At 56.3% G+C, this 10,912-nt stretch overlaps 1 protein-coding gene across 2 annotated transcripts; it reads right to left on the reverse strand.

Moving 5' to 3' along the window:
• Positions 1 to 9,822, reverse strand: Mgat4b (alpha-1,3-mannosyl-glycoprotein 4-beta-N-acetylglucosaminyltransferase B). Of its 2 annotated transcripts, none has more exons than XM_004666612.2 (15): positions 9,672 to 9,822; positions 4,301 to 4,486; positions 4,067 to 4,207; positions 3,846 to 3,979; positions 3,388 to 3,434; positions 3,000 to 3,113; positions 2,712 to 2,787; positions 2,420 to 2,534; positions 1,985 to 2,115; positions 1,681 to 1,788; positions 1,401 to 1,594; positions 957 to 1,035; positions 790 to 877; positions 574 to 686; positions 1 to 489 (listed from the first exon to the last, which is right to left on the reverse strand). In XM_004666612.2, exons 1-15 carry the CDS (start codon positions 9,766 to 9,768, stop codon positions 466 to 468), a joined length of 1,647 nt encoding a protein of 548 aa, XP_004666669.1. In that variant the 5' UTR covers positions 9,769 to 9,822; the 3' UTR covers positions 1 to 465. The 2 variants fall into 2 exon arrangements, 1 of the variants encoding a protein (XP_004666669.1); XR_006637791.1 differs by having other exon boundaries at positions 574 to 703.
• Between the last annotated feature and the right edge of the window lie 1,090 nt (positions 9,823 to 10,912).

Here is a 10,912-nt window from a genome sequence, read left to right on the forward strand (position 1 = left end):
CTTCATTAACCCTTTATTACAAGTCACACTCTTATAGAAGTATATGTGAACTTACGTGAAAAAATCAAATGTATCCAAGAATAAAAAACACAGCACATAAAGTAGTATATGCATTCCAGTGTTCGCGCCAGAGACAGCGGGCACCCATGAGAAAGCTCTTCTAAAAAACGGCCTGGCTGGAGCTGGCCGGCAAATGGTTCAGTTCAGTTTGGGCGGCAGCAGGCCAGCCTCAGGCACAGTGTGGGAGCCGCCTGCCTCCTCCCGCGGCCCAGCAGGCAGAGACAGCACCAGCTTCTGGGGCCTCCGGGCCAGCGGCGGACCCCAGGCCCGCCACAGCCCAGTGCCAAGCAAAACCCTCCCAGTGGGGTGGACACCCTTGGCTCTGGGGGGAGGGGGCAGCAGCGACAACATCCTTGGAACCTGGGCTTCACAGCTGGCCAGAGAGCACGCTCAGAAGCCGTTAGCTTAGTCAGCCTTCTTCAGGAAGATCTAGAAGAGTCAGACTCAAGGTCAGCAGGGGGCCTCAGGACTGGCCGTGGTCTCACTGGCTGGTTCCTGTACCATGCCACTCACCTCACTCAGAATGACCCACACAGGGGAGTCAGTCTGGATGGAGAGGCGCAGCGCTTCCAGGGGGCCAAAGGCAGGGTCCACCTCACCTTCAGCTACACCCTTGTAGAAGGAGCCTGTAGGGACGGTGGAGCTCAGAGATAAAAGAAAAAGTCAAATGCAAAAGCCCAGCCTAAATAGGGTCTGCCTGGGAAGCTCAGATTGCCTTGACCTACTCACCAATCTGGAGGTAGCCATCAGGGCTCCGAGGGTACCGGAGAGTGGCTGAGCGGCCCTCCTGCAAGGCTTCCTTCTCTGACTGGGGGTTCTGAGAGCAAAAGGGTTGGGCTGGAGTGGCTGGCCAGAGAGGGAGGTCTCAGCACCCACCCACACACTGCCACACTCACGTCAAAGGGCAGCACCTCCACAGATGTGTTGAACAGCTTGTCTTCTGGGTGCTCAATGTTCCCGCTACGGAAGAAGAACCTACAAACACCAGGCAGGCCTGTGAGCGACTGCCCAGTAGAGGAAACGCCTGGGCTAGGAGTATAACTAGGGAGCCCCAGGTGCTAAGGAAACTGTGCACCATCATGGGCAGTCCATGGACAATGCAAGGCAGCCAAGGTTTACCCTTGGACTATGGCGATGTGTGTCCCTGAACAACTTTCGTTCTTACAAGGCAGGAAGGCATCACAATGAGCCATGCTGTTCACATAAGGAAACAGATGCATGGCTAGGTAATGATGGGACTAGAGGATTTCCTGGGAGAAGGCACAGAAGGAGCACCTGCAGGCCCTGAAGTGAAACTGCAACTGTGGTTCACCCTGTCCTTCCCCCAAGTAAGCACTGACCGCTCGAGGCGCAGTGGCTGGAAGAAGCGGAAGCGGATGAAGTCCCCGGCGGCAGGTGTGAAGGCCCAGAAGAAATCCTCTCGTAGGTAGGCCTTCTCCAGGGTGAAATGCTGGTATGTCTTGAGACTTGTGCTCACCTCAGCTGGCGGGTTCACATGCTCCTTCCGCAGGGCTTGCTTCCCAAAGTCCTTGTCCTTGGAAGTAATAGTCCACATGAGCCCCGCCCCACTCTGCTTTGCCTAAACTGTGCCCTGCAAACACATGGCGTGGTACACCTCACCTTCAGTTTCTGGATCTTGCCTGCCAGTGAGGAGTGAGTGCCCACATGCTGGAAAAGGGATGGCTTGAAGCGGATCCGAAGGTTGGCCTTCTGCCGATCACAATGCTTCTGTGAAGGGAGGGCAACATTGTAGGGTTGAGCTCAGTCCTCCCTCCAAGGACAGGGCCTCTCACTGGGACACCTAGGGCTTCCCACAACCAGCAATGCCCTCTCCTTGCAATTGAAGGCATGGACAGGAACAGCGTAGGCTGGCATCTAGGGGCCCATCTCCTCCCTGCCTTGGCTTTGCGCATCCCTTGCTCACCGCATCCTTCTCAGGATTGCAGACCTTCACCCACAGGATGTGGTCTAGAAGCCAGTCAATGGGCTTGTCTCGATAGAACATGAGGATAAACTCCACAATCAGGCTCAGGTCCAGTGACTTGAACATCTTCCCTGGGGGTGGGAGTCAGGGATAGGGATGCTGAGTGGACAGTACTGTTGGACACTACTTTCTCTTCATCCCTGTGGGGACCACATGGAGGGTCTCACAGCAAGCCCCCTGGGTGCTAAATGTGGACCTAAGGGGTCAGGACAGTGACCCTGGACATCCCCATGCAGAGTCCTGCAGCTGCAGTGGGCACTCCCAGCAGGACCCATAAACACAGCACTGGTGCTAAAAGAAGATGGCAAAGGAAGTGAAATGGGTAGGAGCAAAGTGTAACTATCAAGCCTGTGAGGCTGGCATAGGGTGGCCCACCAATGAAGCCCAGCTGAGAGAACTCCAGGATCATCCAGTCTTCAGAGGGCTGCTGGAGAGCAAAGTTCTTCATGGTGCTCAAGTAGTTGGGCTTGGCCACGATGTCATCCTCCAGCTGTACAGGGGTGCATGGAAGGGGGCTGGGACTCAGGAAGGGCACAAGGCAAAGTAGATGCCCTCACCCAAATGTGACCCTAACCAAAGCAGGCAGGGATGAGGGGCAGTGAAGGGCTCACCACCCAGGCCAATCAAGATCCCAAGTGGGCAGGGGTAGAAAGGGCTTCATGCTGACCTGTACATAGTAGACGCCTTTGGACTGTGCATACATCATGAGGAAGCAATAATCAAGGTTCTGCTTGGTCCTCCACCTGTGGGCCAGGAGCAGGGGCCTCAGGAGCAAGACTCCTTGGTCTCCAGTGGACTACCACAAAGAAGCCACTGAGAAGGTGGAACCCACCCCCCTCCTGGTTGGGTTCTCCAAGAGCAAATCCAAGGCACAGAGGGAAACGCTTTGCAGGCATACAACAGGGACTCTCAGTACAGAGAGGTTCACTGCTGGGGCACCAAAGAATGTAAGTACCTCACTCTCTCCTTGGGGTCCCCAAAGGACTCTCGGAGGCGGGAGAAGTCAGGGTAGAAGTGAGGAGAAGGAGAGATGACCTCCAGGAGCCCTGAATGGATCTCCGTGGGGAACCTGGGTAAGGGAAGACCCAGTTGGTGTGCAGCCTCCCTGCACTATGCAGGCTATGGAGCTCACCACACCCACCCTGCCTCTGTCTTGAGAATCAATACAGCACCCCCACTAGCCTATTGAGGTTCCAGAAGAGGTGTTCTCCTTTTATAAAAAAAAATAATTATTCTTTTAAGGAACAGTGTAAGCACCCTCCCCACAGAGGGCAGGTTCCATCTTAAGAGAGTCAGGCCTCAGCCTCCCTTCTCCACTAGCCCTTCCCATTAACAGTACTCACAAGGTTTTGATGTTCTCTGTCACTGAAGATGTGTACTGTGGGTCAGTCTGTGGAAAGACCAAGCACCAATTCAGCCCACCCGCTACCCCAAATAGTCTGGACAGGGGAGGGGCTGGAGTACTGCTTCCAATGACCCTACAACTCAGGAGTGAGCCTTCCATCCTGAGTGACCTGCCTGCTTAGCGGGTTCTGGGCCAGGTGGGTCGGGAACCTAGGTGGGGGGGGGGTAGGGGGAGGGAGGTAATTGGGACCATTTAATCAGGCTCCATGAGAGTGTACTCAGCTGTGTCTTTCTTTTTAACTTCCTTGATAAATTTGTGAATGAAATTGAAGTCTGCACTTGATTGGTTTTTCCTCAGGAACAAACTTCTGTTTGTTGTCTGTATTTCTCCAAATGGTTGTTTGGTGCTGTGGTTCTTCCCTTCATGTCCCCCATCCCTATGCCCTGGGCCACTCGCCTCGGCGATCAACACCACGATGACTGAGTCCTCCTTCTCCTGCAGGCTCAGCTCCGAGATGAGCGAGTGCAACGTGTCAGTCAAGTATGAGTGCACCTCGCGCCGCACGCTTGGAATGCCCATCACCACGGACACTGCAGGGGCGCGGAGGGGTGACACTGGACAGGCTCCGGGGAACTCCTCTCTGCCCGCCTCACGCCCCTCCCGGGCCACGCCCCTACCTCCGGTGCGGCCCTGGCCCACGCGCACAGCCGGCTGCAGACTGCTCTCCTTGGCCAGCAGGTGCGGCAGGTGGTGGAAGACTGTGGGCAGGTGCAGCACGTGCCGGTGCGAGACGTTCCACGACTTCAGCCGGGGATCCTCTGGGTGGGTCGGAAAGGGTCGGGTTGGAAGGCACCACTGGCAGGCGGCGGTCTGGCCCTGGGGCACCCGGCTCAGTCCACCCCTGAGCTCACCTGTTAGGCGGCCCCAAGTACGATTACCCTCTCCGTCCCGCAGCGCCTGTCTCTCCGACACGGCCCTCTTGATCTCGTCCAGAACTAGGTTGAGCTCCTTGGAGCGCTTCAGGCTCTCCTGCTCCGCCGCGTGCAAGCGGTCTCTCAGCGCCAGAAACTCCCTCTGATAAATGTCTACCGCATCGCCTGGGGGCAGGGGTGGGCACAAGGCCGTCAAAGGGGAGGTTGCGGGTGGGGCCGCCTCCAGAAAAGGGACCAGTTCCCTCCTGGGCCACCACAAGTGGTGGTGTCTGCCACGCAAGAGCTATCTTGGGTAGCATACAGGTCACTGTGAAGTCACACCGATGCTCAGCTTGGGTTGGAAAAGTCCCAGCAAGGGCATTAGACTTAATTCCCCCCCCCCCCCCCCCCCCCCCCCGCTCCATTCTCAGTTATTTTCTCCCTTGAGGTATCGGAGGTAGGAAGGTTGGCAGGATCACTTTCCAGCCCTAGGCAGGGCAGTCCTAAGCCTGTGTTGGAATCCCATTGGCTCCCAAAGCCCTCTTATTTTCTGTACCGCATGCTTCTTCCAAGCAGTCTGACACCTAAAGTCTGATTCAGTGCATAAGGAGCTTTAAGGATAAGGTTATAAGTAGCCTCACCCCAAGCCCTATCAGAACCACCAGCCTCCCTGGATTCTTCCATTCCACAAGGACTGAGCCTGGACACTGGGTTTGCGACACTGTGTTCCCAGTGCCTGTTCCTTGTTTCATTCAGGGTCTACACCAATCACGCACTCACTGGGTTCTGTCTCACACAACCCCTGGGTCTCACTGCAGCTGCTGCCTCCCACCTTCCATTCTAGTCCACTCCAGTGCTCACATGAGATGAAGTTGATGAACTAGCCCAAGGATTGCTCGACCAGTCATCAGCCGGGGCCCCAGTCCCAAATGAGATGCTAGACCTGGGTCACCTGAAAGGGTCTGCATGCCACCCAAGGGGGAGCTGGCATTTCTGGGCCTACACACAAGGTGCAGGTGGGCTAGGAACCTAGGTGGGGCTGCCTGTTAGTGGACAGGAGTCCCTGGGTGTGTAGCACCTGGCTTCACTGGTCTGGTAGGGACCAGCAGCAAGACTGATAAACAAGATCTCTGTGGCTGGGGGCCAGCAGCTCCTGCCAGCTGGGGCACTCAAGGCCTTTGTCAGGCTGGCTTTTGCTCCCTCTATTTGCCATTGAATACACCTCCTCTTCCTTGTCAAATGTCTACACATCTTCACAAGCTGTTTTCTCAGCCTGAATCCCCTAGTTTCCACACTAATGAAAGCCTGTGTAGTCTTCACAGCTGTCTCCAAGTACAGGAAGCCTTCCAGAACTCCCCTCCTACCCCAGGCAGCTCTTCCATTCCCTGATCTCTGGTGAGCAGACAGCACCTTGAGATGGTGTTGTCTCTAGAGCCCGAATACCAAAGGTCAGAATCAAGGCCAAATTTGGTCACTTCAGGACACACCTTGTTAGAGCATCCACGGCAGAGACCTAAGTGCTTTAGGGAGGCAGATGGCAGGAGGGAGGAGTGAGGGGGAGAAAGGAGCCAAGGAGATGCCTCCAAGACACTCCTTACCCTAGCAGCAGCCTTCTCCTACCAGGCCCCCTACACCCAATCACATCAGGGGCTAAAAGGCCCAGGCAACACCTGAGTTTCAGGACAGCCCCACAGGGGAAAGAGGAAGGAATCAGGTTACTAGATCTTTGTGGCTCAGAGCTGGGCTCTGGAGCCAGGTTACCCTGGAAACCTGACCCCTTGAACACAGACCAGCCACCCCCAACCCCAGCCAGCCCAGCACTGGGCCACAGCATCAGCTGAAAGGGAATGCCTAGGCCCTCAGAGTCCTGTTAGCCAGTGCAGGAGAGACTTCAGAGCTGCCCAGACAGGGCTAGTGGGTATCTTCTTCAGCCAGTATGTGGAGTCTCTGCCCTCCTTCATCAACCCTCTTTCTTTACTGGAGCTACTGACCCCATCCCAAGCAGCTCCCTGAGAGGAGCCACTTAAGAGGGTAAGGGGACTCCCTGATCTGATCCCTGTCCCTACCTGACCTGTTCTGTTCTGCAAGTAGGCCAAGCTCTGTCCACACTGGACTGCCCCAGGTGGGCCATGGTGGGTGACACTGCCCTGAATCACCCTGGCCACCTAGGTTTAGGCATAACTGGCTTGCTACTCTGGACTCCCTTCCCCAAGACCTGCCCTTCTCCCTAGATCCCATGCTTCCTTTGTTTACCAGCAGGTGATGGGCCCCTGCATTCCTCAGCCTGGCTCCTACCCACACCAACCCAGCTGGCATTTCTCTCAACCCTGCAGGCCCTGTTCTTCAACAACCCACTATGTCCTTCCAGCCCTGAACTGCCTGCTATTGCCCACAAGAGCCCAGCATATCCCTGGTTTCTCTGCCTGTTATCTCCTCTGTGCTTGGGCCCTGCAAAGCCAGAGAGTCAAGCTCTAGGTCTGCTTCCCTGTAGGTTGTGCTGGGCCTTCACCAGGCCTCCCCTGGTAGACTGAGTGGTGAGGAAGGTCAGTGATGAGGGTCCGGGGAGTCTTTGGTCTCGCTGGTTGGGCTGAGCAGGTGAGGCAGAGCTGCTTGGGAGCTGGAGGTGTTTGGTTTCTGCTTGCATCCACACCTTCCTATCCCAGGGAAGCAGCCTTGGAGCTGGCTCCAGGGAAAAACTGCAGCTGTGGCCACACCACTGTGGGCTCTACAGGCTATTGGGTCTGTGAGGCCTGGAGGCTTTCAACTCTCCCCTGCAAGCAGGCTAGTCAGGATGTCCTGAGGCTCACAAACCACAATATTCTACCTGGTTCCCTCTTGGCTGAGAAAGCACATTCCAAAGCCAAGCTGGACTACAACCTTTGTGACAGGCAGGTGCCAGGTCCAGCTCAAGGGCTCCTATGAACCAGCAAGGGTACAGGGAGCAGGAATAAAAAGTGGCAGGATCCCACCTCTCTCCAGGTCTTGAATCCTCCCAGGAGTCCTTGACCATGGAATTGTGTGTGTGTAGTGGGAGGGGGTCATCATTGCTGATGCACAGGCCTAGGGAGGACAGGAAAAGCCTGGACATTGGAAAGGATTGGTAGCTTAGCCTCAAGGTCACTTATCCTCCTGAGAATCTGCATCCCCTCAGACGGGTCCTTGGAATCTGAAGCTGCTGTTGGAGCCCTGCTAAGCTCTGGGCCAGAACCCTTGTCCTGGGTGCATCTGTTCAAGTCCAGGTCCTTCCTGGACTTGCCTCAGGCTCCTAGGATGCCTCCTGCTGTCCCCTTCGTGTCTGGCTCCCAGCCCACATCCTCTCTTCCGGTTCTTTTGCCTTTCCCCTGTGTTCTGAGCCATCTCCTGGACCCCACATCCGCTGCAAAATAGAATCCAAGCTCCAATTTGGCAGTGAACTGGCTGAGTGTGGCTTCACTGAAGTTTTAATACAGAGTTGTCTACATGGAAGAATAAGTAGGGGCCACACGATAGCCCAGATTTCTGAATTCTCTTGAAGACTTCAAAGACCTGACCTTCCTGGGTCCCAGTAGAAATAGCTTGATCCCAGTAGAAACAGTGCAGCCCCTGGACCAAGCAGACCCAGGTCACTACTCTATCCATAATCCTACAAGTTCCTTAGGAGGAAGAAGCCCTGCATCTGAGCCCCATCCTTTGATGGCTGGGGTACCTTCCTGTTCCTTAGGCTTCCACAGTAAAAGCCTTTTGGTTTCCCCCTCAACACAGAGAGTCCCAGTGTCCTTCTCACTCTTCTTGTTAGTCCCTGTGGTGACTAGGCTCCCAAAAGACACATCCTGCTGGGGCCCCAGGTTGCAGCTCCTGACATCAGGTGGGACCCTGTGGCTGCAGGAGGAACATCTGCCTGGCTGAGGAGGAAGCACAAGATCTAATCACGCCACCCACAATCGGATGTCCTGGTCCAGTTTTTCAGCCCTGGTCCCACCAAGGCCTCTAAGCCAGCTGGCTTTCATGGCCCCTCTCCCAAGGGCTCAAAATGTTCTCCCCTGAATGACACACCCCGTTTACACAGAACTCTGCCCTGGTCATTCCCTGTCCTAGTTGCTCATCACATCTCCACAGCCTTTCTCCCCCACCACATCATCTTTATGCCAAGCCCTGGGGATCTCCCCTCAGGATCCCTGGCCTGGGACTGTCTCATCCTGGCCCCAAGGCCAGCTCAGGCCTCCACCCAAATAGAACTGCAGAAGCAGGATAGGTTGAGCAGGAGCCTGGTAGAGGGAGGAGCTGGACTTGGCCTCCTAAGGAGGCCTGTAACTCCCCCAGGCCTCCTCCCCCAGCCTCATCTAGTGTGGCACTGGTGAACAGGGAGTAGCCTGTAGGAGGGAGGCAGAGGGCTAGGCGCCTGGGCTAATCCAGGCAGGAAGACAAGGAGGCCTGAAGGAAGGAAGCAGCTTTTCCTAGTGCCTCCTGTGCTCAGGCTGGGTGGACCTGGACATAGGCCTCTCAGAGACTCAGACCCCACTCAGCCCAAACCACTCAGCCTTTGCCAAGTGATCCCCGCTAATGCTAGGATCCGCACCCCTCTACTCTCAAGAGTGCTAGCCAGGCTTAGACTGGCTAGCCTGCCCAAGCTTCAGAGGTGTGTTATGTAGGGACTAAGATGGGTCAGTAAGTAAGTAAACATGTAGCACAGTGTCCTGGACTGGCTGCTCACAAGGCCTTCTTCTCTTAAGATTCTTGTGTTTTTCAAGACAGGATCTCTCTCTAGCATAGGCTGCCCTGGAACTCTGTAGGCCCAGGATGGCCTTGAACTTAAAGTGATCCTCCTACCTCAACCTCCCTTCCTGAGTACTGGGACTGAGTGCACCACCAGATCCTTAAGCCCTCTTCTCACTTTGCAAAGACTGGAAGACACAGGAAGGCTTACACCAGACCTAGGTATCTGCAGGAGTACTGACTAGAGTACTCTGGAGGAGCTTCAGCCCCAGAGAGAAGGGTTCACAGTAGTAGGGCAGCCCTAAGCTGCAGCAGAGCAAAGGGATGGGACGCAGTGGGTGGGGTGGAGGGATGTCTTGGCTGTCCCCTCACCTGTCTATGCAACACTGTACCTGTTCCTGTCCAGGGCTTGGAGCTGTTTCCCTGGGTCCACCAGCTCACACCTACCTTTGTGACCTTGTGTTTACCGATAACTCCATAGGTCCTCAACTTGCCAGTGAGAACGATAGCCCCTGGCGAGGAGATAACCTCCTGTAGAGGCCAGACGCGGGCTTCCCACCAGGCCTGAGAACTGCGTTATTCCCGCAGCAAACAAGTGGGGGCAACGATGGGAGCGCCGTCCTCCCGCGCTCGCTGGCCGGGGAGGGCAGGGAGGCTCAGGTGCGGGGTGCGAGCTCACCTTTCTGGCCACTGAGCGCGGCGTACCAGGAGAGCGAGAGGAAGGCGCACAGACAGAAGAGCAGCAGCGTCAGGAAGGTGCCATTGCGGAGCCTCATCTCCTCGGGTGCGCGGCGGGCGCCGGCGGGGCCGAGGCCGCATGGCCCGGGGGACCGGGGCCGGGGCGCGGGGGCCGGGAGGCGGCGGGGGCCCCGGCCCCGGAGCGCGGAGGAGCTGGGAGTCCGGGGCCGGGCGGAGGGTGCAGGCGGGCGGGACCACGCTGGCTGCTCCGCCGCGGCGCAGGACACTGGCGGCCGGGGGTCGGCGGCAGGGCCGTGCCGGGCTGGGCTGGGCTGGGCGGCGGGAGCCGCGGCCCGGCCTGGATCCGGGGCCGCCGCGGAGTCGACGGCGAAGGGCGGGGCGGCCGGGATTTAAAGGGGCCGCAACACCCGACGTCGCCATCTACGCGAGGGGGCGGGGTGCGCGGGCCGCACCGGGATCCCCCCCAGCCGGCCGCGCCTGGGCTCCTGCGTGCGGGGCTCCGTCTCAGGCTACCGAAAATGCAGGTCAGCTCTCCCGAGCAGGGACCGACGCTAGGACACCCCCAGGTCCCCTTTTAGTGACATGCCACGTTGAAGTTCCCACACCCCGTCCCGACCTCATTTCCATTTTCTTTCTTTTATTTTTTTAATGGGCAACTTCCATGATTGTAAACAATATCCCATAGTAATTCCCTGCCCCCTACTTTTCCCTTTGAACTCCATCATATCAGTCGTCTCTCTGTTATTTTGATGCCATCATCTTTTCCTCCTCCTATGCTGGTCTTGTGTAGGTAGTGTCAAGCACTGTGAGGTCATGGATATCCAGGTCATTTTTTTCTCTGGAGGAGCACTCAGTAAGGAGTCATCATATCTCCTTCCCCTCTCAATCAGTTTCTTTTTTATTTTTATGTCATGATCTTTTCCTCCTATTATGATGGTCTTCTGTAGGTAGTGTCAGGCACTGTGAGGTCTTGGCTATCCAGGCCATTTTCTGTGGAGGAACACTGTGTAAGGAGTCCTACCCTTCCTTTGGCTCCTACATTCTTTCCGCCACCTCTTCCCCAATGGACTCTGAGTCTTGGAAGGTGTGATAGGGATATTTCAGTGCTGAGCACTCCTCTGTCACATCTACTCAGCACCATGGTGCCTTCTGAGTCATCCCAAGGTCACTGCCATCTGAAAACGGAAGGTTCTCTAACCAAAAGTAATTAATATATGGGTA

This window comes from Jaculus jaculus, chromosome 6 (genome assembly GCF_020740685.1).
Source record: "Jaculus jaculus isolate mJacJac1 chromosome 6, mJacJac1.mat.Y.cur, whole genome shotgun sequence".
In the NCBI taxonomy this organism is placed as follows: domain Eukaryota; kingdom Metazoa; phylum Chordata; class Mammalia; order Rodentia; family Dipodidae; genus Jaculus; species Jaculus jaculus.

Bases quoted from the DNA above. Each gene is read 5' to 3' on its own strand.
- Mgat4b (XM_004666612.2), bottom strand. From the start codon at position 9,768: ATGAGGCTCCGCAATGGCACCTTCCTGACGCTGCTGCTCTTCTGTCTG. The intron at 3,114-3,387 runs GTGAGTACTGTT...TCCCTTACCCAG, and splicing joins ACAGAGAACATCAAAACCTT to GTTCCCCACGGAGATCCATT. The intron at 2,788-2,999 runs GTACTTACATTC...CCTGGCCCACAG, and splicing joins GACCCCAAGGAGAGAGTGAG to GTGGAGGACCAAGCAGAACC.